Source organism: Leptodactylus fuscus, chromosome 5 (assembly GCF_031893055.1).
Source record: "Leptodactylus fuscus isolate aLepFus1 chromosome 5, aLepFus1.hap2, whole genome shotgun sequence".
NCBI classification, from domain to species: domain Eukaryota; kingdom Metazoa; phylum Chordata; class Amphibia; order Anura; family Leptodactylidae; genus Leptodactylus; species Leptodactylus fuscus.
Window position 1 is genome coordinate 18,207,820 of NC_134269.1, and position 25,657 is coordinate 18,233,476.

General features: G+C 46.9%; 1 protein-coding gene across 2 annotated transcripts; it reads right to left on the minus strand.

Annotated features, from left to right (window-relative positions):
- Nucleotides 1-243: 243 nt before the first annotated feature.
- On the minus strand, nucleotides 244-20,298 carry NACC1 (nucleus accumbens associated 1). 2 transcript variants are annotated; one of them, XM_075272519.1, is made up of 7 exons: nucleotides 19,864-20,298; nucleotides 19,355-19,540; nucleotides 10,642-11,546; nucleotides 9,571-9,744; nucleotides 8,928-9,033; nucleotides 8,426-8,523; nucleotides 244-5,979 (listed from the first exon to the last, which is right to left on the minus strand). In XM_075272519.1, exons 3-7 carry the CDS (start codon nucleotides 11,498-11,500, stop codon nucleotides 5,726-5,728), a joined length of 1,491 nt encoding a protein of 496 aa, XP_075128620.1. In that variant the 5' UTR covers nucleotides 11,501-11,546; nucleotides 19,355-19,540; nucleotides 19,864-20,298; the 3' UTR covers nucleotides 244-5,725. The 2 variants fall into 2 exon arrangements, with proteins under 2 accessions (XP_075128620.1, XP_075128619.1); XM_075272518.1 differs by having other exon boundaries at nucleotides 9,571-9,765.
- Between the last annotated feature and the right edge of the window lie 5,359 nt (nucleotides 20,299-25,657).

Here is a 25,657-nt window from a genome sequence, read left to right on the forward strand (position 1 = left end):
ACATCGTGCCACTTTCCTCCACATGATAGGAGTAGTAGTGACATCGTGCCACTTTCCTCCACATGATAGGAGTAGTAGTGACATCGTGCCACTTTCCTCCACATGATAGGAGTAGTAGTGACATCGTGCCACTTTCCTCCACATGATAGGAGTAGTAGTGACATCGTGCCACTTTCCTCCACATGACAGGAGTAGTAGTGACATCCGGAATAGCGGTGACAGGAAATAAAATCCAAGCAGACATTTTCCCTTTTTGTTAAAAACGTTTATTAATATGTTTTCAGATTTTTTTTCCATAATGTGCAATGCTCCTGTCTCACAGTTAAGGGAACACACAGCGATATCTTGGCACTTAAGAGAGCAGAAGGGGAGGGGACATGTAAAGTGAGCGATTTGGAAAAAAAAAATTGCGAAAAAAATCCCCCATCCCGCTGCGCAGTGAACAAGCGGATGGGGGAGGGTCTGTCAAGCAATCTGCGAATCACAATCAAGTGTGCAAAGTAGTGAGAAGTTTCTTATGGCGGAAGGAAATATGGATTATTTTTAATTTTTTTTATTTTTTTTTCAATTTTAATTTTCTACCGTTAAAAAATAAAATTATTAAAAAAAAAAAGTCACCAGCCCCAGGGGCATGGAAATAAAAACAGCGGAAAGTGTGCAGCCCTCCTCTCTGCTAGTGTATCGTTCTACGAGTTTACCAGTCTGTCTGTGAAGATGCCATTAGTATTGCCCGCTAACAAGGGAGGAATCACTTTTATCCTTCATCAAAACAATATTTTATAGGTTGGGGTAAAAAGGGGAATTTCAAATGAACGTAGTACCCAGCGGCGGCCTGTAGGTGGTGCACTAAGATCTACGTAAAGCTAAATAGCACCACCTAGCGTCCGCAAGCTAGTACTACAGCGACGAGAGGTTCTTCGAGGGGGAACAGGCCTATAAAATATGAATTTAAAATCGGTGAAATCTCCCTTAATAATGACGAGAAATGGTGAGAATGTGAATATTATCCTACAAATATGAAAGCTAAAACAAGAGATCTGCCTAAAAAATAAAAGGAAGAGGGGGTATATACATTGTGCCACCCCACGCACCTCTGTATATACACATACACACAACGGATTTTTTCAAGGGCTGCTTCTTTCAGTCTCTCCATTCCCACCCCCTATTGCCTGCAAAAATATTACTTCAAATATTTACATCCCATGACAGCCCGGCGTCGCCCTACGACCAGAGAGCCTTTACGTGGGAAGAGAGGGGTCACTATATATATATACACATATATATGTACACTGATATCAAGCACGCATTGGCGAGATATAGCTCAGACTCAGCGGCAGCCCTTGTACTCGATTCATCCGTCACTGCATATTGAGGATGGGTAAAACACCCCCCCCCCCCCCCCCCCCCCCCCCCCGTATACTCCATACAGACCGTATTCCTCAGTATGAACACAATGTATGGGTTATACGTGATGCTGGGAACCGGGAAGATGAGGGGGAGGACGTATGAATCATGGGATGGGGGAGGGGAGGGTCTGTCGTTGCCAAGAATATGAATAAGCCGGTTTACACAGCAACCGGCGCTCTCCGTCACATCAGTGTATCAGCCTTAGACTACAGTGTTATCCTTATAGTTCCCTCTCTATCCCAGTTTCGTCCTCTGAACAGAAACTAGAAACTACCGGCTTTACCGTCCTCCTACAGGATAAGCTATACATCTATTTACAAAATAAACACGGAATTGCACGCCCAGCGGGGGGCGCTGTGCAGGGACACTACAGCTCTCCCATACAACTCTACGGGAAGTGTTGGTGGGGTTAGCACGACTTAAAGAAGTTGTCTGGCCATGTACCTTGTATCTGACACCTGGCAACCATATAGATCAGTGATTCTCAGCCTGTGGTACATGTACCCCTGGGGTATGCCCAGCTATCCACAGAGGTACATACTGCGGTGACAAATCCCCCCACACCATCACCATGGTTCGTGGAGTTTGCCACCTACAAACTACTATTATACGCTGGGGTCTCTCCATACCCTCAGTATAATCAGTATAAGTGTTACTCACCTCCCCTGGGCCTCATCTGGCCGCCTCTGTGATGTCAAGGACTGCTGAGCTCATATCACAGGTGTCAGCCGACCTTCACATCATCCCAGAGGCCCAAAGAAGAGCAGAGTCCAGAGGAGGTGAGTAACAAGGGTTTGAAGAGTTTGTGGGGAGCAAAATTGTTAATTTTTTTTATTTTATTAGCATAGGGGCCACTATAGGGCATTATACTGTGTGCAAGGGCCACTATGGGGCATAATACTCTATGGAGGGGCCACTGTGGGGCATTATACTCTGTGGAGGGGCTGCTACGGGGCATTATACTGTGTGCAAGGGCCACTATGGGGCATTATATTCTATGGAGGGGCCGCTATGGGGCATTATACTCTATGGAGGGGCCGCTATGGGGCATTATACTCTATGGAGGGACCGCTATGGGGCATTATACTCTATGGAGGGGCCGCTATGGGGCATTATACTCTATGGAGGGGCCACTGTGGGGCATTATACTGTGTGCAGGGGCCACTGTGGGGCATTATACTGTGTGCAAGGGCCGCTGTGGGGCATTATACTGTGTGCAAGGGCCGCTGTGGGACATTATACTGTGTGCAAGGGCCGCTGTGGGGCATTATACTGTGTGCAAGGGCCGCTGTGGGGCATTATATTCTATGGAGGGGCTGCTAATGGGGCATTATACTGTGTGCAAGGGCCGCTGTGGGGCATTATATTCTATGGAGGGGCGGCTATGGGGCATTATACTGTGTGCAAGGGCCGCTGTGGGGCATTATACTCTATGGAGGGGCCGCTGTGGGGCATTATACTGTGTGCAAGGGCCGCTGTGGGGCATTATACTGTGTGCAAGGGCCGCTGTGGGGCATTATACTGTGTGCAAGGGCCGCTGTGGGGCATTATACTGTGTGCAAGGGCCGCTGTGGGGCATTATACTGTGTGCAGGGGCCGCTGTGGGGCATTATACTCTATGGAGGGGCCGCTTTGGGGCATTATACTGTGTGCAGGGGCCGCTGTGGGGCATTATATTCTATGGAGGGGCGGCTATGGGGCATTATACTGTGTGGAGGGATCTTTGGTATGAATAGAGAGGGGGTGGCATGTTTTCTAAGCAGCCTAAGGCCCCTTAATCTGCCCCCGGGGTAAGTAATGGATGCAGCCTATCACATCACTGAGTGTAGGGGCCCTTTGATGGTCAGAATTTCACAGGTGGGGCCATACTTACTTTGAGGGACAGTATGCCACATGGGGGGGGTTACATAATAAAAGGCAGCTTTGGTTAAGTTAATCTATAGGTGGTCCCTACTTTGGGGGCGCTCAGTTGGGGCTTTTTTTTTTTTTTTTTCACTAGGGGACACTTGACTTGATAAGGTTGAGAACCACTGATTTAGATGAAAGGCCATTGTTCTAATCCCTGGGCGCTCGTACAGAGCGAACCTCAGACATAGAGAAGGCCCCCAATCTATGACCCAATGGGCACAGAAATGGGGGATTCTACTAGAAATCAAATGTAGCAGGAAAAGATAAAGGTGGAATTAAAGGAACACTCCTAGGTTATACCTAGCCTAGAGCCTCGGGGGGTGAAGCAGGACACCCCCTTCACAGCACCACTCTTGTGGCAGTGTCTGGTATTGCAGATATGTCTAATGTGTAAGGACATGGGGAAATCACAGTAAGTCGCTCGTGGCCTTACATCACAACCTATACATACCCATAGTGTGTATACAGCCCAATACTGCTGTATACAGGTTCAATCACAAATACTAACTTTGTGCTTTGCAAATCTCAATGTGTGACGGGCACACACAGCCCCCACCAGGGCTCATGCGTTACTACAGGAGTTATGGGAGAGCGCGTCATAGTTGGGGGCACAGCGCCTCAGCCTGGCATGAATGGAAGCGCCTTACTCTATGTCTGCCTATCTCGCTGGAACTCCCTGACTAAATCCATCTCTCCGAGTGGCCTGATCGGACCACCGCTGACATAGCCGAATACTAAAAACAGTCAAAACGCAGGACGCGCCTGCCTACATGTATGTGAGCCGCTCTACATACATCGCAATTAGTGTGACTCGTCCAATACAGTAAAATCAATACTTCTAGAAATCCGTCTTGTGCTACCGTCACTTTAAGGAGCCATTTAATGCTAAGTAAGTCCAATTAGACAAAAAAAAATTAAGAAAAAAAAAAAAAAAACTTCTGTAATATGAGAAACTACCACCAGGGGGCAATCTCCCGACTCCATCAGGATAGCATTACAGTGTGCTTGTCCTTTACAATGGAGGGCAGCCATTTTGGGTCCTTTACGACCGTTAGGGGGGTCACTGTGTATAATTAAAGGGATTGTAAAGAAATGGAAAACATGGCCGCTTTGAGGACGTGACCTTATGTCCCGGAACAGAGGGGACATGTCCCTTATGAATGGGACTGAGCTGCAACATGGCTATGTGACCATGAAGTCACTTCCAGAGACAAAGATCAGCCATGTTCTCCGATCCCCCGCAACCCCTTTAACAGGACAAGACCATTATATTACCCATGTAACAATGGACGACTTTACGGCCCCTCCAATATAGGGGCCTTCAGAGTCTAGGATTGATTTAACCTATTCGACCCCTCCATGGCGCCTCACGTCCTGCCAACAAAATGGCCGCCCTCCGTAAACTACAACCTTCTAATACCATGCAAAATGTACAAAAAAGAAAAAACCTAAGGGAAACCTCAATTCCCAAAAATGGTGAAGCCCCTACATACACAACAACAGAAACAGGGGGGGAAACATTAAAAATAATAGAAAAAAAAATGTGCAATTAGTAGCTGTGCAAATAAAGTTGTCCCTGGCAGCCAATCAGATCGGACTTTCTAGAAAAACAAAGACTCTGATTGGTTGCTTAGGACCTACTGGAGCAGATTTATGAAAACGGTCCAGAGCAACCAATGACAACGCGGCTTTCATTTCTATATAGTGCTCTTGAGAATGAAAGCAGCGTCGCCATTGGTTCCTACCCATTTCACAAATCTCCCCCCAATTCATCTAAAGCATTGATCTCCCATCTGCCGAACGATACGGGGGAATTATAACTTATTACGCTCCGGTGGTAAGCAGCGCTCCTCTCCAGCAGGGGGCGGGAAAACGGGGGTGGGGGAGTCTTAAAATTTTTTTTTAGCAAAGTTACTAAAAAGAAAAGAAAATGTCTCTCTTCCTCCCAGGACGCAGGAGCTGGGTTATCAGAGGGCCGGTGAGATTATGGAGCTTCTACCCCGGCTGCACCATAAAATGCAGAATATTTACAAGTCTTCCCCCCCCTCCCCCAGCGAATGGAACGTCCGTTCCAGTTGGATGACAATGGCGAGTATCTCTATACACTGATAATGGAGGCGCTATATAATGACACGGCGTAGTATAACTGCATACTGATAATGGAGAGGTGGCGCTGTATAAATGATACCGAGTATCTCATGCAGCAGTGTATAGTGATACCGAGTTCCTCCGCACCGCCCCCTAGCTCGTGCAGTCATACGTAGCACCACCTACTACGGCATACAGATGATAGCCCATCTCCTGAGTGCCATATTGTCCGTCCTCCCGCCCCTCCTTGCTAAACAGGGAGAGGGGGAGGGTTATTTACATATTTTTTAATGGAGGGGGGAGGGGGGATCGTGCAAGACCATCAGGGCATCCCCTCTCCTGGCTCGCCATCGAAGCCTGTATTATGATCTCCCTGGGTGCCTCCTCCCATCAAATCAGGCTCCATTTTGCCGGTGTCATTAATAAAGGACGTGTAGGCGTCTCCTTCGGCCATCAGCAACTTCAGTTTCGGGATCCAGCTCTTGCGCACCACGCGCCGGGCGTTCGTACACATGTCTGCCGCAATGGCGTTCATCTCGCTCTCCTTGAAGTTGGGCGCGAAATTCTGACAGTAGACTGTGAAGACAGAAGGAGGGGTGGTCAATGGCTTACAGGCTCGGAAGTGTGAGGAGTATTAAAGGGGGTTATCCGATTTCTAGTCTAGGCCTATACAAATATTACATCTGTGGGGGTCCGACACCTAAGACCCCGCAGATAACTTGTACTGAGATAGGGCGTCTCTCGGTAATATTTATATACAGTCAGCCGGAGTCCTCACATGCCGTACAGGGTTATAGTGGTGAGTGTCCCATAGACTGTAGTGGGAGTGTCCCATAGACTGTAGTGGTGAGTGTCCCATAGACTGTAGTGGTGAGTGTCCCATACACTGTAGTGGTGAGTGTCCCATAGGCTGTAGTGGTGAGTGTCCCATAGGCTGTAGTGGTGAGTGTCCCATAGGCTGTAGTGGGAGTGTCCCATAGGCTGTAGTGGGAGTGTCCCATAGGCTGTAGTGGTGAGTGTCCCATAGACTGTAGTGGTGAGTGTCCCATAGACTGTAGTGGTGAGTGTCCCATAGACTGTAGTGGCGAGTGTCCCATAGACTGCAGTGGCGAGTGTCCCATACAATGCAGTGGTGAGTGTCCCATAGACTGCAGTGGTGAGTGTCCCATAGACTGTAGTGGTGAGTGTCCCATACACTGCAGTGGTGAGTGTCCCATAGACTGTAGTGGTGAGTGTCCCATAGACTGCAGTGGCGAGTGTCCCATACAATGCAGTGGTGAGTGTCCCATAGACTGCAGTGGTGAGTGTCCCATAGACTGTAGTGGTGAGTGTCCCATAGACTGTAGTGGGAGTGTCCCATAGGCTGTAGTGGTGAGTGTCCCATAGGCTGTAGTGGTGAGTGTCCCATAGGCTGTAGTGGTGAGTGTCCCATACACTGCAGTGGCGAGTGTCCCATAGACTGTAGTGGTGAGTGTCCCATAGACTGTAGTGGGAGTGTCCCATAGGCTGTAGTGGTGAGTGTCCCATAGGCTGTAGTGGTGAGTGTCCCATAGACTGTAGTGGTGAGTGTCCCATACACTGCAGTGGCGAGTGTCCCATACACTGCAGTGGCGAGTGTCCCATAGACTGTAGTGGGAGTGTCCCATAGGCTGTAGTGGTGAGTGTCCCATAGACTGTAGTGGTGAGTGTCCCATAGACTGTAGTGGTGAGTGTCCCATAGACTGTAGTGGTGAGTGTCCCATAGACTGTAGTGGGAGTGTCCCATAGACTGTAGTGGTGAGTGTCCCATAGACTGTAGTGGTGAGTGTCCCATACACTGTAGTGGCGAGTGTCCCATACACTGTAGTGGCGAGTGTCCCATACACTGTAGTGGCGAGTGTCCCATAGACAGTAGTGGCGAGTGTCCCATAGACTGTAGTGGCGAGTGTCCCATAGACTGTAGTAGCGAGTGTCCCATAGACTTCACTGGGGCAACACTGCAATATCTACACTCACCGCTACAGTTTGCACCAAGACCCATGCCACCTCGGTACAGGTGGTCTGTGGGGGTCCCAGGTGATGGACCCTGCAAACCTAATACAAGGACAGACCATCAATCCTAGAAATCGGATTACCCCTAAATAGTTTTTTTTTCCCCCATCTCAACATGTTGCCTTCTACCTCATAGTACAAGGGATAATTTGCAGACTGGTGGGGGTCCGACTGCTCAAACCCACCAGTCAGGGGAACAGGAATGTTTTGTCCAGCACCCTGCACTCCCATTGAAGTGAATGGAGCGGTGCTCACTGCCCAAATACAGCTCCATTCACAACTGGGCACAAACACTTCCCTTCTCCTGATCCGAGGACGTCTGAGTGATCAGACCGACAAACAATCTGCAACCGATAGGGGACAACTGGGCGAGATGAGGGGAAACCGTTTGAAGATTTTAAAGGGGTGTTCTGACTAATGCTTTTCATTATTTAAGAAGGCTGCTGCGGGGCAATGAACTTAAAAAACAAAACATTACTCACCTCTCCCCACGCTTCTGTTTCTAGTGATGGTGGCTCCATTCTGTATACAGGTCCCCCCGACTGGTGTTACCAGTGACATTCCGCTGTAGCCAATCACTGGCCCCAGTAATAGCCATGTCACAACAGTCACCTGCCATTTCTAAGGATGTGACTGCTGACACGTACCTGGCAGCAGCGCTCACCCAACACTAAGCCCAGGAACCTGTAAACTGAAGGCTGAATTGCTGCCACTGGTAATAAAGGCCCGAGGAGAAGCGAGTAATGGTTTTATGTTTATGACCCCCCCCAGGCAGCACTGTATACATCTACAGCTCAGATATATGTGGATGCCCCGACCTCAATGTAGGACGGCATTCCCCTTTTGTACTGAGCCAAGAATAGAAATCAATGTACGCGAGTCTGCCAAACACAGAAAAATGTGAGTGAGTGACCAGAAAACAACAAAATGGCTGACTACAGGGGGCAGAGGGGAAACAGCTTATAGCAATCACGCAAAAGAGCAAGCTTACATTTCACAGCATGCAGGACCCGGCTGTCCAGAGGCTTCCTGCTGGGGTCATTGGTGGACGAGCGGATTCCGGTGCCACAGCTGTTCGCCAGAGTGTTCCTAGGAACGTGGAGGATAATAGCAAAGTCATGTCATGTGATTTACAATACCCCTTAAAGGGGTGGTCTGGGAGGGGGTTGAAGATCAGCTTACTTGATTATAGACCTGGGGGTTCCGGTCTAGTTCCGAGCCTTGGTCATGTGATCAGCCCTGAGTCGCTCCGCCGCTTCCCTGATCTCACAGGTAACGCTATGGCGGACCATCAGCCAGCCCCCATAGCACAGAGGAGATGAGGGAAGGATGGAGTGATCTGGAGATTGGAGCGCTGGTTCCCATCACGGGGGTCTGCTAGATCAAGTAAGCTAATCTTAAGGACAACCCCTTTAATACCTCCTCAGGATACTAGTAACATCACACATTCATAACAAAGTGGGTCTCTATCATTAACCCTTCCCACTTCTTACCTGTCAAAGAAAGAAGCCAGCAACCTGCGTAGCAGAACCTTGTGGCGCGTCCCGGCGCTGATATGACAGTTCATGAGCTGAGCGCGGGTGATAAACACGTTAGTCCCTGAAACCAGAGGAAAAGGATCAGTAACCAGCAGCCATGAGATGGAACAAGGCGACAGAGGGCTGAGGATAACACGGGCATATACAGCAGTGAGCCTGGAGCAATTACAAGGTCTAGACCCCCCTCTTCTGATCTCTACATACCCCAAGGGACCCAATTTTGATGCTCCCTATGTAAGGTCCCAACCATTGCCCTTCTCCTACCATTTCTGCAGGTCAGTGAAGCAAATACCTTATGTACACGGACATGCAATCACTTATACAAAGAGGTGACATCCTAGTCCCAGACAGCCATGACCAGAGGTGTTGTGTAACTGCACCACAGTCTGAACATGGGCACAGACCGGAGGAGATCAGGACAACTTGGAGGCGAGCCAAGAAGCTGGACCTGTCTCAGGTCATGAAGACTTTGTTAATGCATTTGAAAAGGGACAGTACACAGAGACCCAAAATGGACATTCTCAATAGTACATACATGAGCATCTGAACTGTACAAAACAGCAGTGCAGAGGGATTAAGCAAGGCCCTGCAGAAGTACCTGTCACCAGCTCTATCTTCTCAGCAGGGTCTCCTTCTTCATAGAGTTTTGGGTGACAGCGATTGCCGATCTGGCTGATAAGCTCCGCTGGGAGGGTGGCCAGGTCCTGCTTCACACGCATGCGGTTCCTGGAGTCCGAAAAGACGGGGTCCGGCAGAGCCTCCACCTTCTCGGCTGAAGAAGTCAAAGAATATTCTATTGACAAGAGGACAGGCACACGTTATATTACAAAGCTGAAAAGACTGTAATACATAACCCACGACAGACACCCCCCACCCTAGAGATGATGCACAGTACTGTAACACCTGCCATTGGGTATACCTGGTACCAATCATAACCAAAATCCATGTTCCTTGTTACCCGAGTAAAAAAATTACTGATCCTGAGTTACATCCTGTATTATACTCCAGAGCTGCGCTCACTATTCTGCTGGTGCAGTCACTGTGTACATACATTACATTACTTATCCTGTATTATACTCCAGAGCTGCGCTCACTATTCTGCAGGTACAGTCACTGTGTACATACATTACATTACTTATCCTGTATTATACTCCAGAGCTGCGCTCACTATTCTGCTGGTACAGTCACTGTGTACATACATTACTTATCCTGTATTATACTCCAGAGCTGCGCTCACTATTCTGCTGGTGCAGTCACTGTGTACATACATTACATTACTTATCCTGTATTATACTCCAGAGCTGCGCTCACTATTCTGCTGGTGCAGTCACTGTGTACATACATTACATTACTTATCCTGTATTATACTCCAGAGCTGCGCTCACTATTCTGCTGGTGCAGTCACTGTGTACATAAACAAAAAGTGGCAGTGTAGCCGCAGCCTTAGGCCCTAGATACACAACCGTGTGCATAGTCACTGTGCTGACCTATTATCATATCCTATGGCGCCTGTGTATTATCATTGACCTGTTTTGGGATGGGTTTTCTCTAAGAAAGGCAAGTCCGTTGTAAACAGAATTTTGCATGCAGCTCTGGAGTATAACAAATCATGGAGAGACTCACATACCCGAGGCGATATATAGTGACAGCACACACACACAGAGCTCACCGGTTTGGTTGACGTTCATCATGCTGTACATTGTATACATATTGCAGATCTGCCTGTATTGCTCTTCAGTGCCGTCCTCGCCGACCTCCTCTTCCTCGTCCTCCTCATTATGGTAAGATCCAGGGCTGTCGCTTGTGTACGCACTGGATGTTCCCGGGCTCGTCCTCTCTGATCCGAGTGGGGCCACAGCCCCCGATGGCCCACCAGCCGCTCCTTGAGAGAAGCGTGGCACCTTTCTATTCACCCCTCCGGCCTCCTTCTGCCCCCCGTCCCAGAGTCTCTTGGCCACCGGAGTGCACTGCACTGAATCTGACTCTTGAGTTTCTGTTTTCACCCGGGGTGGTCTAGACGTAGAGTAAGATGACGATGATGATGACAGTAAGGCCACCGCTGTGGCTCCTGCCGCCACTGCTGCCGCTGCTGGGCTGGGAGGTTCAGAGTTGGGAGCTTCTTCAGGGTGTAGACCTTGGGAGTCACAGCTGGGCGAGCTAACCTTCAGGAAGAACTCTGTTCCCTTCTCCATGATCTCCTGGATCTGCAGGAATCCGGCCGTGTACATGAGGAGGAACTGATCTCCTACGTTCATGCTGAGCCGCCCGGTGTAACAGAAGCTGAGGATCTGCTGGAAGGACTGAGGCTGGACCGATCCGGGCAGCTCCACCACAGGGTTCTTGCTGTTGTGGAAGAGGTCTCTGAAGTAGGAGCTGCTCGCAGCCAGGACGGCCCGGTGGGCTTTAAACTGGTGTCCGCGGACCACGACGGAGACATCACAGTACAGGCCCTGGAGGCGCTGCTCGTTCAGACACTCCAGGATGCTATTCCCAAAGTTAGGGATCTCCATCTGCAGAGTCTGAGACATGATGCTAAATCGGGGGGGGGGAAGTGAGAGACGGACGATATAGAGGCTGCGGGAGAAGAAGGGAAACAAAATACACTTATATAAGAAGATAGAAAGACTTTCTACTTTTAGCCTCTTGTGACGGCTCAGCCGCTGTGCAGGCGCCATCTTCATGAAGGTTCATCATATGGTGGGAACTAAATAAAAAGGGGAAAGGGGGGACAATGCTCTGTGAGCAAAACACACCAGCAGTAGCAGCTCGTCCTGCGCTAAAGTCGGCTCCTCGCTGGGTTCGCAAAAATTGCTTAAAGGGATCTTATCATTAAAATCAAATTTTTTGTCCCTAAGAACCTTAAGAAAGGCTATTCGTCTCCTACCTTTCGTTGTCTTCTCCGCGCCGCCATTCCGTAGAAATCTCGGTTTTCGCCGTTATGCAAATGAGTTCTCTCACAGCACTGGGGGCGGTCCCAATGCTGTCAGAAAAATCTCCAGCGCCGCCTCCATTTTCTTCTTCACGTCTTCTTCCGGCAGTGGCTTCAAACTTCTAGGCCTCGGGCCTAGCCGACTGCGCATGCCCGCTGGCCACAAGAAAATGGCCGCTTACACAGTATTGTAAGCGACCGTTTTCTTCTGGCCGGCAGGCATGCGCAGTTGACCACCAGAGGCCTAGAAGTTTGAAGCCACTGCCGGAAGAAGACGCGAAGAAGACCCGTTCTTGAAGAAGACGGATGCTGTTTGAGTGCTGGGGCCCACCCCCAGTGCTGCGAGAGAACTCATTTGCATACTGGCGAAAACCAGGATTTCTACGGAACGGTGGAACGGAGAAGACATCTAAAGGTAGGAGAAGAATAGACTTTCTTAAGACTATTCCTACGTGTTAGGGACAAAAAAAAAAATTTGACTTTAATGATAAGATCCCTCTAAGTTTTTCAGCATGCAACGTTTTAGTGCTTTACGTCAGGGTCGAGATAGACTTTGCATCTAGAAAGGTTTTGGTTTTGTTATTAGGTCACTAATATTTCATCACTTTCTCAGCACCATGAAGGCCGTGCTCACTTTACACGAGAAATTACAAATACTAGAAAGATGCAAATCTGGCAGAAAATGAGATTAAAGGATGTTAAGTATGGCTCCGAATGATTAAGGATGAAACTAGGTGCAAACTATGTCATAGAGCCGACTGAAGTGTACGCAGATGTGTCCTGTGGGTAACACACCCCCTATTCTCAGGATCAGTGGGGGTCTCGTTGGTCAAACCCCCATCAATAAACATTTCTACTGTATACTATGGATAGAGTATGAACAGGTTTCATGGCATGGTCAATAACTTTTCAGACAACTTAACCCATTTATGCCTAGAGTTTCATTATTAGAACTCAAATCCAATCCAACCTCAGGCATAAATGGGTTAGGGCTTGTTCACACTTGCGCACGGTCTCCCCTTTGCAGGTTTCAATTTCCTGCCCAAGAAACTGGACAGGAGACGGAAACCCGGCAGTCAGTTGTCAAAGTGTCCGGCCGTGAGCGTCTTCTGCCTCTCCGCAGCGAAACTGTTTTTTTTTTTTTTAACCGGACACAAAGTTGGACATGCAAGACTTTGTGTCCGATTAAAAAAAAAAAAAAAACGGTTTCGCTGCAGAGACCAGAAGACGCTCATGGGCCGTCAGTGAATGCAGGTTTCAATCTTCTGCCGGCAGAAAACGGAAACCTGCATAACGGAGATCGGGCGCTGGTGTGAACCTGCCCTTAATCTCATTTCATGTATCATACTATTCTGGACCGAAATGTAATTAAAAATGTGGCTGATTTGGTCCTGAAAAACCCGCCATTAGGTGTCTCCCTTCAAGCTAATTTGCCGTTCACTCCTTGTTACTAAGTAAGGCCTGTCCATAGATACATTACAAAGCAAGACAGCATTACAATAAGTGGAAGGAGGAGGCGCATAAGTAAAGTCTTCCATGTACTTGTATGTGGCTACTTGTACAGATAGGATATTATCCACAGACAGCAACAACTTTACTGACTGTTCTTATCCAGTGTCGTGCCTGCATATAATTTCCCTATATTCACAGTTCGCTGTTCTTGGATCTCCTATATTATAGTCATTTGGGCTTTTCTCAGTTATTTGTACAGTTTCTCCTGGCAGAACATTATCAGTAATAAATAGGGGAGGGGGCAGACGGCTCCTTATTGTACATGCTCAAAGCTTCAGAGACAAAGGGAAAATGTGCTGCAGCCATAAAACAATTATTAGCAGCAAAACAACTTCTAGGACACAATATAGGAAGGCTTGTACTGTCTGTCAGACAGATCCATCTGAATGTTTAGTCCATTCTCCTGTTCCCAAAATGTATTAAACAACACACATGAACCCAAGTGCACTGATACACTGTAGCAAACAATTTGGCTAGGATACTTCTGTGCTGTTGACTTGTTTAGGCCATATTCACATCTGCATTTGGGTTTACGTTCAGGGAGGCTGCTTGGGGACCCCCCACCCGAACAGAAACCTATAGACATTAAAAAGTGTTTACCTTCAGCGAACTCGCAGACCCCATAGACTATAGTGGAGGATCTGTGTGGTTTCTGCACAAAATATGCGGAGAGAAAAGTCCTGCATGTTTTGTGCGAAAACTGAGCAGAAACTACACAGATCCCATTATAGTCTATGGGGTCTGCGGGTTCGCTGAAGGTAAACACTTTTTAATGCATATAGGTTCCCTCCGAATGGAAATCCGAATGCAGATGTGAATCGGGCCTTAGCTTGCACTGCACTGGATACATTTGTAACAAACCCTCAGCTGTGAAGCGTTAGGTCTGAACAGGTTTTTAGCTTTGAAAAGAAAAGTTAGCATATTCTGACATCAAGCAGAGATCCTGATAGGTCTATAGGGTGATAGGCAGACCTATAGGGTGATCGGCAGACCTATAGGGTGATAAGACAGACCTATAGGGTGATAAGACAGACCTATAGGGTGATAAGACAGACCTATAGGGTGATAAGACAGACCTATAGGGTGATAAGACAGACCTATAGGGTGATCGGCAGACCTATAGGGTGATCGGCAGACCTATAGGGTGATCGGCAGACCTATAGGGTGGCCTGGTCTATCCTGGTGAGGCCCTTCATCTGGCTCCATAAGGCTCTTTGTATCTTGTGCCCACCACTGTTATGGTCGCCTCATGATGCCAGTCCTGGCCTGTACGCCGCCTGATTTGTGGACTACAAAGTTTTCAGATCCTAGTTAAAGGGCTATATGGCAGCAGACATAGAGATGGTGCCAGGCATAAGGACCAGCAATCCCTACTCAGTCTACATTAATGCCACTCGTGGGCACCCAAGACAGACAATTCCTTGGATGTGACAGTAGACGCACTCAGCTCTCCATCATCATCATCCAGTCCTACATCTGATCGCTTTATCCATCCACAAGGCAGTGACTACCTCCCGTCAGCCATACTAGCCGTTATAGGACCACCACCTTGGGCACCAGGTCTGTGTATGATCATTTCTGGCTTTCCCCTACAATCCCCCACCATCCCTCTCATTGTGCAGTAACATGGCGGACAATGGACCCACAAGCTCTGCTCTAACACTTACACAACCAGAGGTTTCTTTAAATTTGGGCACAAGATCAAGGTGTAAAACAGAGCAAGACACCAGAAAATAGGAAGGTGAAGCCCCTGTGGCTACAGACAGGTGGCCAGTAACTAGGCATGCTGGATATACATCATGGAGGGCTGTATGGAGATCCACATTCGGATTTCTAGCCTATACCTAGATCAGACGTGTGGCCTTTCGATAGAGTCAAGGGCCACAGCAGGGGTCCCACAATAGGTCAGGCTGACCAACACTATACCAGGGCACCAGTGAGGACTCAAGATATCCATAAATGCTTAAAGGGCCTATACAAGGTAAGAAAACATGGCTGAACTGATATCATGTCCATTGGTCACATGGCCGTACTGCAGCTCATGTGACCAATGTACGTGAGGACATGTCGTTCCTAAGAAGAACAAATCAGCCATGTTTTCTAATCCTGCACAACCCCTTTAAGATGGGAAAATCTCTCTAAGTCCAGACAGCTCTATTCTTAAAATATGAAGCTTTCCTTTAGACATTTAAAGGGGGTGTCCAATATTTTGCATGTTTGCCTCATAGTAGGGGGGGGGACCAAAAAAAAACCCCAAAACACAACTTCTAAGCGCCCGACCGATCCAGCAATGCAGGATCGGGGGCCATTATGACATAACATGATGTCAGTGGTCACAGGCCGCTCACGCACACAGGCCAGTGAAACGTCACATACACGTATCACCTTCAGTGGGGGCCGATCCTCTAGAATGGGAAGACCTACAGAAGGAGAGGCCTATGTTTACTTAGTTTTATTGGGTTTCCTATTATGTGGCAAATGTTTAAAAGGGTCAGACAACCCCCCTTTGTGGCCCCAAGAACCCCGGAAAGGGTTAACATTCTCCTCATGGCAGTCTATGAGCCATAACTATTGTATGTTACATCACTAGTCAGGACCCGAAGGTGTCTCATAGCAGAGGCCCACACCAGATAGGCCCGGGGGCAGGAAAGGTTAAAGGGGTTGTCCAGGATTTGTTTTTTTAACCCTAGCCTATCCTTACACAGGGCATGGAGAGATCTGCTTTTGCCTCTACGCATTATATAGACCAGATTCTGGTTCACAGACAACAAACAGAAGGTAGTCAAAATGGCAACCTGAAGCACAAAGTAAATTAGAAGTAGTCAATGACGGGGCAGGTCCACGAGGCTCACTGTATGCAGATATGCTTAGATTTCACAGCCCATAGGTCTATAATAACACACAGCAGTATACATATATACAGTATGCAGCCACATTGTACAGTAAGGCTTCATGGACCAAGCATGGCGATCTGATAATTATAGAGCCGGCCCATTATATCAGATCAGACCTCATAGAGATGAATGTAGCCCAGAAGGAACTCTGATCTCATGTGAATATGATCCATCCCATGAGGAGGACCCCAGACTCATGACTGGTCAGACCCTGCCCTGTGGATAGGAGAGAAGGGGCTACAGACCCGGAGAGCAGGGCTACGGAGTCAGGAGGCCAAACCATTCACTCCGGATGACCAGGAGCAGTCACAAGGAGTAAAATCCTCTAATTCCCTATAAAGACAGGGATCGAATCCTATGGAAGTAAATATGTAACACGCTATACATGTGGATAATTATATAATATTCATAATATCATTGAAAAGTATTATTTTATATGAAAGCCAGAGGTGGTCACTGCATTTCATTATTCTTCCCCTGGCTTCTCTATTGAGAGCTGCCCCTGCTCCTCACTGTGTACAGACTTATGTGTAATGTGGGGGAGGGGGGCACTTCATACAGTTATACCCCGGCCATTGTGAGCATAGATACTTCCTGTAGATAAATATCTCAATCCAGACTATTTTCAACCAGTGATACCTCTGGAAGTAATACAGATAGCCCTGACAGTTTGCAGTGACCCTCCCCCACCCTTATCACTGTATAAGGCTAGGACCACATGGTCACATGAACAATGGCATGTAACATAGTCAGGAGTTTCGTGCAGTGCAACATGTCGCATGCTACACCATAGAAACGCATGGCTTTGCCATGTGACAAACCTTACCGGATCACCCTATAGCCTCTTATCTACAAGCCCGTAGACAGTGAAGCAGTGACAGCTCTCTGTACAGAAACAAGGCAGGACGTCACACAAAGGAGACTAAATGTATTAATAAAGTATATTACCAGGACTGTGGAGTCAGAATCAGGAAGAAAGATCCCAGTTCAACTTCAAGATAACATGAAGAATTCATTTGACATTCTATTAATATCATTACATGTAGAATGTGTTACAGATTCACTTTCATAGGAATTAATAGCGAGATTTTTTACTTCTTCTGACCGATCAGGACTGTCCTCTACTTGTGAAGGAGTTGGGGTCAGTCTGAGGCGCCGAGTCGGTGGCTTGGCAAACCCCTCCACATCCCGCATATCACATCATCGCTACCTCTGGTGTCACCCCCTCTACCTCATAGATTGTAAGCTCTTGTGAGCAGGGCCCTCAGTCCCATTGTGTGAAGTGACTTTTTTTGTAATGTATCTTTCTGTCTGTATTTGAACCCTACAAATTGTACAGCGCTGCGGAATATGTTGGCGCTATAGAAATAAAATGTATTATTATTATCATTTATTATTGCCGCCAGATAGTTACACCCGGTCTATAAGTTTAGCTACTCTCTGAGGACTAAGGGCCACCTCTCCAACCCCCTCTAAAAGGCCTAATCTGGATTATAAAGACTATCTGCAGGGGTCCGCCTAAGTCCACCTACTTTCTCTACTGCAGCTTCCTGAGAAATGGGGGAGGGGTACACCATGGTCTACAAGCTATACTGTGCCTCTCCCAACTATGCCCTGTACTAGGGAGCACAGCTGCTCTACAATACTGTATTATAGGATTACTTCTGGATAAAAGGGTAGGGGGCACTGTACTGTACAAAGTGTCATGGCCGCACTGGATATTATATAGTATCACAGGGTCTTCAAAAGGCATATAGATAATACCTATAGATAATATGGAGGGGAGGGGTCTGTACTGAGGATCATGGCCGCTCTAGATATATTATATTACAGCATCTTTATGGGGATAACACTTGTGGATATTATGGGCAGGGGCGGGGGGAGAAATCCCATGACCACTCTACATATAGATTATATTACAGTGCCATCATAAGGATAACAATTAGGGATAATATGGGGGAGTCTGCACTGAGGATCATGGCCACAATACATATAGTATATTCTATTACAGTGTCTTTATAAGAGTAACACTTGCGCATATTATGAGGGGGGGTTTGTAATGAGGATCATGGCTGCTCTAGAGATAGATATAATATAATATTATATATATATATATATATATATATATATATATCTCATTACAGCGCCTTCATAAGGATAATTATTACACATACTATGGGGGGGGGTCTGTACTGAGGATCATGGCTGCACTTGATATATTATATTATATTACAGCGCCTACATAAGGATAACTGTTATGGATATTATGGGGAGGGGGTCTGCATTGAGGATCATGGCCGTATATATATATTTATTATACACAGCGCCTTCATAAGGATAAGACTTGTGGAAATTGGGGGGGGGGGGGTCTGTACTGGGGATCATGGCCACTCTACATACAGTATATTGTATTATATTACAGCGCCCACATAAGGATAACTCTTATGTATATTATTGGGGGGGGGGGGTCTGCATTGAGGATCATGGCCGCACTAGATATATATATTATATACTGCGCACACATAGGGATAAGAATTGCGGATATTATGGGGGGGCGGGGGGGTCTGTACTGAGGATCATGGCCGCACTAGATATATATATTATATTACAGTGCACTCATAAGGATAAGACTTGTGGATATTATGGGGGGGGGGTCTGTACTGAGGATCATGGCCGCTCTGCATATACTATATTGTATAATATTACAGCGCACACATAAGGATATCTCTTGCAGCAGGGCCCTATGATAAAGATGCCGGCCACAGGCAGCGCATTATACTGTATATCTGTACATTATACTGTAAGTTCCACAAGATCCCCTATATATAGTTGGGGGAGGGGTCCCATATAGATGATAATCCAGGAGATGAAGCCTTCGGCTCTGTCCATTGCGCCCTCTATGGTAGAACCTCCACATTACACCCTCTGCCCCTCTTCTGAGGACTTTCCCACTGTACAGCCGAGGACTCCTCTGAGAATGGGGTAAATAAAGATGGCGGCGCCGGATCATCCCTCAGCCCACACAACATAACACAAGAGCCACATACCCGTGTAGTCGGTCCTCCTGCTCTCACCGCGGTCCGCTCCCCCCGGTTCCCGCTTCCGGTGCTCGGGTCTTAGCGGCTCCGTGAGCAACAGCGGCCATTCATCGCCAGCAAGGGGAGAGCTGCCGAGCGCCGATAACACCACAGTCACAGGGAAGAGCCAACGAGCGCCGATCACAACGAGCCAGACTATGGGAAGAGATAGACAGGCATCAATAGATGAGCGCCGAGGGAAACGAGCCAGACAGTAGGAGGGGGAGAGGCGACGAGCAGGGGAGATGAATCGAGTACCTATATGAATGAGGCAGCCCGGAGACTCAAATGATGAATAAAAAGGTGTCGCGGGGGGGAAAGAAACGGGAAGGAATAGTCAGGAGGGAAAGTGAGGAGACATGGAGGGGCGCGGGAGGCAAGATGGTTGGAACGGCAAAGAGGCTACGGACAGGACCGGCACGTCCGGCGAGCAGCACTGCTCGGTAACGGGAGAGAAAGGTGAAGACAGCGGCACTTACTAGCAGGCCGGTCACGTTAGCGCGAGAAGCAGACGGACCGGAGCTCGTCAGACGGCAGCTCGGAGCCCCAGACTATGGGTACATAGGCAGGGGAGAGAGAACGATCCCAGATACCATCCACCAGACAGACTAACCAGGACGCACAATGGAATACCGAGCGGGGCCAGCTCAGGACCCGCACTGGAGGGAAAAAGAGGATGACCGAGAGTATCGAGCAGACTTCATCCCCAGAGGGCGGAGGGAAAGGAACGCCGAGTCATCGAGTAGACAACGAGCGACATAGGCAGAACGGCTAAGCGATCCCAGAATCATAGAGCAGACACCCAGGGGAAACAAGCGGAGCATCGAACTGCCAAGAATAGACAGAAAGGAAAATGCAAACAAAGGACTGAGAAGTCGATCGCCGAGTGATGAACTCATTCAGGGCTGCAGATACAGAGGCGACCGAGCAAAACCGAAGCCATTCTTCTGTATTGTGATCGGGCTGTGATCTAATAAGAGTGGACGATCAGTCTGGAAATAATACAGGCGCCATATAGACATGGACACAGCTCTCACAGCAGTTATTATCCAGCTTTCTTAGCCTCCTGAATGGCAGATCTGCCTAGTTAAGTAGCTGTGGGTATTTGCCGTTCAGGTTCCTGGGAAAGCTGGATAATCTCCTCTGTGGGAACAGCATCTGTGGCTATATTAACCCTTAACCAGACCCATCTTATCCATGTTGGTACATGGTGGTGTAACAGTCCTAGCGTATATTTTTGTGGGGTTTATAACAATTTATTTAGGCATTTTTTAGTTTTTTGGTTTTTTTTTATATTCACAGAAAGAACCTAATTGGAGACAATGGTGAAAGAAATTCTCAATAAAACTTCACGTTTATTATGTTACAAAATATAAAATGTCCCAGAACACAATACATAAATAATAATACATTTTATTTCTATAGCGCCAACATATTCCGCAGCGCTGTACAATTTATAGGGTTCAAATACAGACAGAAAGATACATTACAGAGAAAGTCATTTCACACAATGGGACTGAGGGCCCTGCTCGCAAGAGCTTACAATCTATGAGGTAGAGGGGGTGACACAAGAGGTAGCAGGGGCGGCATTGCTTATACAGAGGTCAGACAATATTGTAATAGAGGTGACTGTCATTACACAAACTATACACAATACATAAAACCGTGCCCAAAACACCCGTATTAAGCAGTATATAGAGAACACAGATACGTAACACTAATAGAGATGAGCAAGTAGTATTCGATCGAATACCTCCCCGCCATAGGTTTCTGTGTGAGCGGCCGAACACTAAGGGGTTAAGCTCATCTCCACTAACGTGCTGTTGTGTGTCTGTGTACAGATAGTGTATAGGTAGTCATATATTCTCTCACTACACCTTTACCTATCATCAAAATTTGCACATCAAAGCATTTTCTGATGCGGCTTGCTATTAGATGTATATATTATTATTATATTAGGGACGCACTCCTTGTTACCCCGAGGCTACTGACCTAATGCCACACCAACAAGGCTCAGAAAGGAAACCCTCTGTCCACTAAAAATATATGAAAGCCGTTTCAGCGATGTCACTGACATACAACACATACAATCTCATAGCAGATAGAAAAGATACCAGGAGTCACAGCAACTAGGAAGAAAAAGAAAGGCTCAGGATCATTTAGTTCTCTGTGCAGATAAGCACCAAGTATTGTAAAGAAACCATTTTATTCATTTATTTTGGCAGCATTTGTACATTTAAAGAGACTAAAAGCATCTGAAAAAAAATATTTTTACTTTAACTTTGTATAATTTTCCCAAATAAAAAAAAATGTAAGAAAATAAATTTGTTAAAAAAAAAAAGTTAAGACTGATGAAATGATCGCGTGCATAAAATTGCAAAACTTAAAGAGTTGAGTCAATATCAGGTTGTTTTATGTCTGGCCATTAAAGGGGTTGTCCGGGATAACTAGAAATCCCTATACTAATCTAAATACCCTCCCCCCTCCTAATTTCTAAATAACATAATTAATACCCATATTGGTCATGTGACCACCCCAGGGACATTTTCTGATTAGCTGGAGACGATCCTTTTCCCCATTTCCATTAATTTATTGTCACTACTACTCCCTCCACCAAGCACCCCATTATACCACCACTCCTTCCATACTGATTCTGCAGGGGGCGCTCTCTTCTCTAAGCGCTGTGCGCACTGCTGCCTATAATTCACTTCTACTGCACATCCACACATGCGCAGTAGAGGTCGGATCATCACTACAGGAGAAGAGGGCGCAGAGACAGACAGACGCCTCACAGGAAGAAGCGTAGAGAGTAAGTATATAATATGGGTCGCGGGTTAGGTTGAGTAGGTAGGGAAGGGTAGGATAGCTAGAGAGACAGGGAAGGGGTGTATGGGAGGGGGAGTAAGGTGGTAGGGGTTAGTGAGGAAGTTACATAACAGGAAGCTGAAGCAAGTAAACAAATTCAGGAGACACCAAGAGCCTCCAGAGACACCCAGAAATCACTCAAAACATGGCTAAAGATATATGGGGGGGGGGGCAATGTGGTGGCTCAGTGTTTAGCACTGTAGCCTTGCAGCACTGGGGCCCTGAGCTCAAATCTCGCCAGGAACAACATCTGCAAGGAGTTTGTTCTCCCCATGTTTGCGTGGATTCTACAGACATATTGATAGGAAAAAAAAGTGCATTGTGATCCCTATATGGGGCTCACAATCTACAAAAAAAAATAATATATATATATATATATATATATATATATATATATGTGTATCTATTAACCCAGTAATGCGTACATTTTTTTTATACAAACTTTTTTGACCGGAAAATCGCTTTAAGGCTGTTAAAATTGTCACGTGTACAAAATTGCTAAGAAAACAGCGTAGTCAATATAAGGTTGTTATAGGTCTGGCCAATAAAGGGATTCTATCATTAGAATCCCGTTTATAACTATGGTAAGCCTACAGTGCCTACAAGTAGTATTCAACCCCCTGCAGATTTAGCAGGTTTGATAAGATGCAAATAAGTTAGAGCCTTCAAACAAGAGCAGGATTTATTAACAGATGCATAAATCTTACAAACCAAAAAGTTATGTTGCTCAGTTAAATTTTAATAAATTTTAAACATAAAAGTGTGGGTCAATTATTATTCAACCCCTAGGTTTAATATTTTGTGGAATAACCCTTGTTTGCAATTACAGCTAATAATCGTCTTTTATAAGACCTGATCAGGCCGGCACAGGTCTCTGGCGTTATCTTGGCCCACTCCTCCATGCAGATCTTCTCCAAGTTATCTAGGTTCTTTGGGTGTCTCATGTGGACTTTAATCTTGAGCTCCTTCCACAAGTTTTCAATTGGGTTAAGGTCAGGAGACTGACTAGGCCACTGCAACACCTTGATTTTTTCCCTCTTGAACCAGGCCTTGGTTTTCTTGGCTGTGTGCTTTGGGTCGTTGTCTTGTTGGAAGATGAAATGACGACTCATCTTAAGATCCTTGATGGAGGAGCGGAGGTTCTTGGGCAAAATCTCCAGGTAGGCCGTGCTATCCATCTTCCCATGGATGAGGACCAGATGGCCAGGCTCCTTGGCTGAGAAGCAGCCCCACAGCATGATGCTGCCACCACCATGCTTGACTGTAGGGATGGTATTCTTGGGGTCGTATGCAGTGCCATCCAGTCTCCAAACGTCACGTGTGTGGTTGGCACCAAAGATCTCGATCTTGGTCTCATCAGACCAGAGAACCTCCAGAGAGTCCTCCAAGTGATCATGAGCAAACTGTAGACGAGCCTTGACATGACGCTTTGAAAGTAAAGGTACCTTACGGGCTCGTCTGGAACGGAGACCATTGCGGTGGAGTACGTTACTTATGGTATTGACTGAAACCAATGTCCCCACTGCCATGAGATCTTCACGGAGCTCCTTCCTTGTTGTCCTTGGGTTAGCCTTGACTCTTCGGACAAGCCTGGCCTCGGCACGGGAGGAAACTTTCAAAGGCTGTCCAGGCCGTGTAAGGCTAACAGTAGTTCCATAAGCCTTCCACTTCCGGATGATGCTCCCAACAGTGGAGACAGGTAGGCCCAACTCCTTGGAAAGGGTTTTGTACCCCTTGCCAGCCTTGTGACCCTCCACGATCTTGTCTCTGATGGCCTTGGAATGCTCCTTTGTCTTTCCCATGTTGACCATGTAGGAGTGCTGTTCACAAGTTTGGGGAGATTCTTAAATAGTCAGAAAAGGCTGGAAAAAGAGATAATTAATCCAAACATGTGAAGCTCATTGTTCTTTGTGCCTGAACTACTTCTTAATACTTTAGGGGAACCAAACAAAATTCTGGTGGTTTGAGGGGTTGAATAATAAATGACCCTCTGAATAAACTTTTCACAATTTAAAAAAAAAATTAAACAAAGAAATAACATTCTTTTTTGCTGCAGTGCATTTCACACTTCCAGGCTGATCTACAGTCCAAATAATAATAATACATTTTATTTATATAGCGCCAACATATTCCGCAGCACTGTACAATTTATAGGGTTCAGATACAGACAGACATACATAACAAAGAACGTCATTTCACACAATGGGACTGAGGGCCCTGCTCAAAAGAGCTTACAATCTATGAGGTAGAGGGGGTGACACAAGAGGTAGCAGGGGCGGCATTGCTTATACAGTGTTCAGACAATTTTGTGCATTAGGAATTGTGATAGGCTTGTCTGAAAAGATGTGTCTTTAGTTTGCGTTTGAAACTGTAGAAGTTGGGAGTTAATCTTATTGTCCGGGGTAGAGCATTCCAGAGAAGTGGTGCAGCTCGGGAGAAGTCTTGTATACGAGCGTGGGAGGTTCTGATAATAGAGGATGTAAGTGTTAGATCATTGAGTGAGCGGAGAACACGGGTTGGGCGGTAGACAGAAATGAGGGAAGAAATGTAGGGAGGTGCGGCATTATGGAGAGCCTTGTGGATGAGAGTAATAACTTTATATTTTATTCTATAATGAATAGGCAGCCAATGTAGTGACTGGCACAGACCGGAGGCATCGCTGTAGCGTCTAGCCTGATAGATGAGCCTGGCCGCTGCATTCAGAATAGATTGTAGAGGGGAGAGTTTAGTGAGGGGAAGACCGATTAGTAAGGAGTTACAGTAGTCAAGGCGAGAATGAATCAGAGAGACAGTAAGTGTCTTTAGTGTATCTCTGGTAAGGAAAGGGCGTATTCTGGAGATGTTTTTGAGGTGGAGGTGACATGAACGTGCGAGTGATTCAATATGAGGGGTGAAGGAAAGGTCTGCGTCAAATATGACCCCGAGGCAGCGGGCATGCTGCCTAGGAGTTATAGTAAGGCCTGAGACTGCAATGGATATATCAGGGACAGATCTGTTAGATGGTGGAAACAGTAGTAGTTCAGTCTTAGAGAGATTTAGTTTCAGATAGAGCGAGGACATGATATTAGAGACAGCAGAGAGACAGTCACTGGTGTTCTGTATGAGTGCAGGGGTGATGTCACGGGAAGATGTGTATAATTGGGTGTCATCAGCATAAAGATGGTACCTGAAGCCAAATCTGGCGATTGTTTGTCCAATGGGGGCTGTGTAGAGAGAAAAGAGCAGGGGGCCGAGGACCGAGCCCTGAGGAACCCCAACAGCAAGGGAAAGAGGGGAGGAAACAGAGCCCGCGAATGATACACTGAAAGTGCGGTCTGAGAGATAAGAGGAGAACCAGGAGAGCGCAGTGTCATTGAGGCCAACTGAGCGGAGCATAGTGAGGAGAAGTTGATGGTCAACAGTGTCAAA

Excerpts from the sequence above, each read along its gene's own strand:
- NACC1 (XM_075272518.1), bottom strand. The coding sequence starts at position 11,500 with ATGTCTCAGACTCTGCAGATGGAGATCCCTAACTTTGGGAATAGCATC. Across the intron at positions 9,766-10,641 it reads GATGAACGTCAACCAAACCG|AATATTCTTTGACTTCTTCA; the intron begins GTGAGCTCTGTG and ends TCTTGTCAATAG. Across the intron at positions 8,524-8,927 it reads CTGGCTTCTTTCTTTGACAG|GAACACTCTGGCGAACAGCT; the intron begins GTAAGAAGTGGG and ends CCACGTTCCTAG.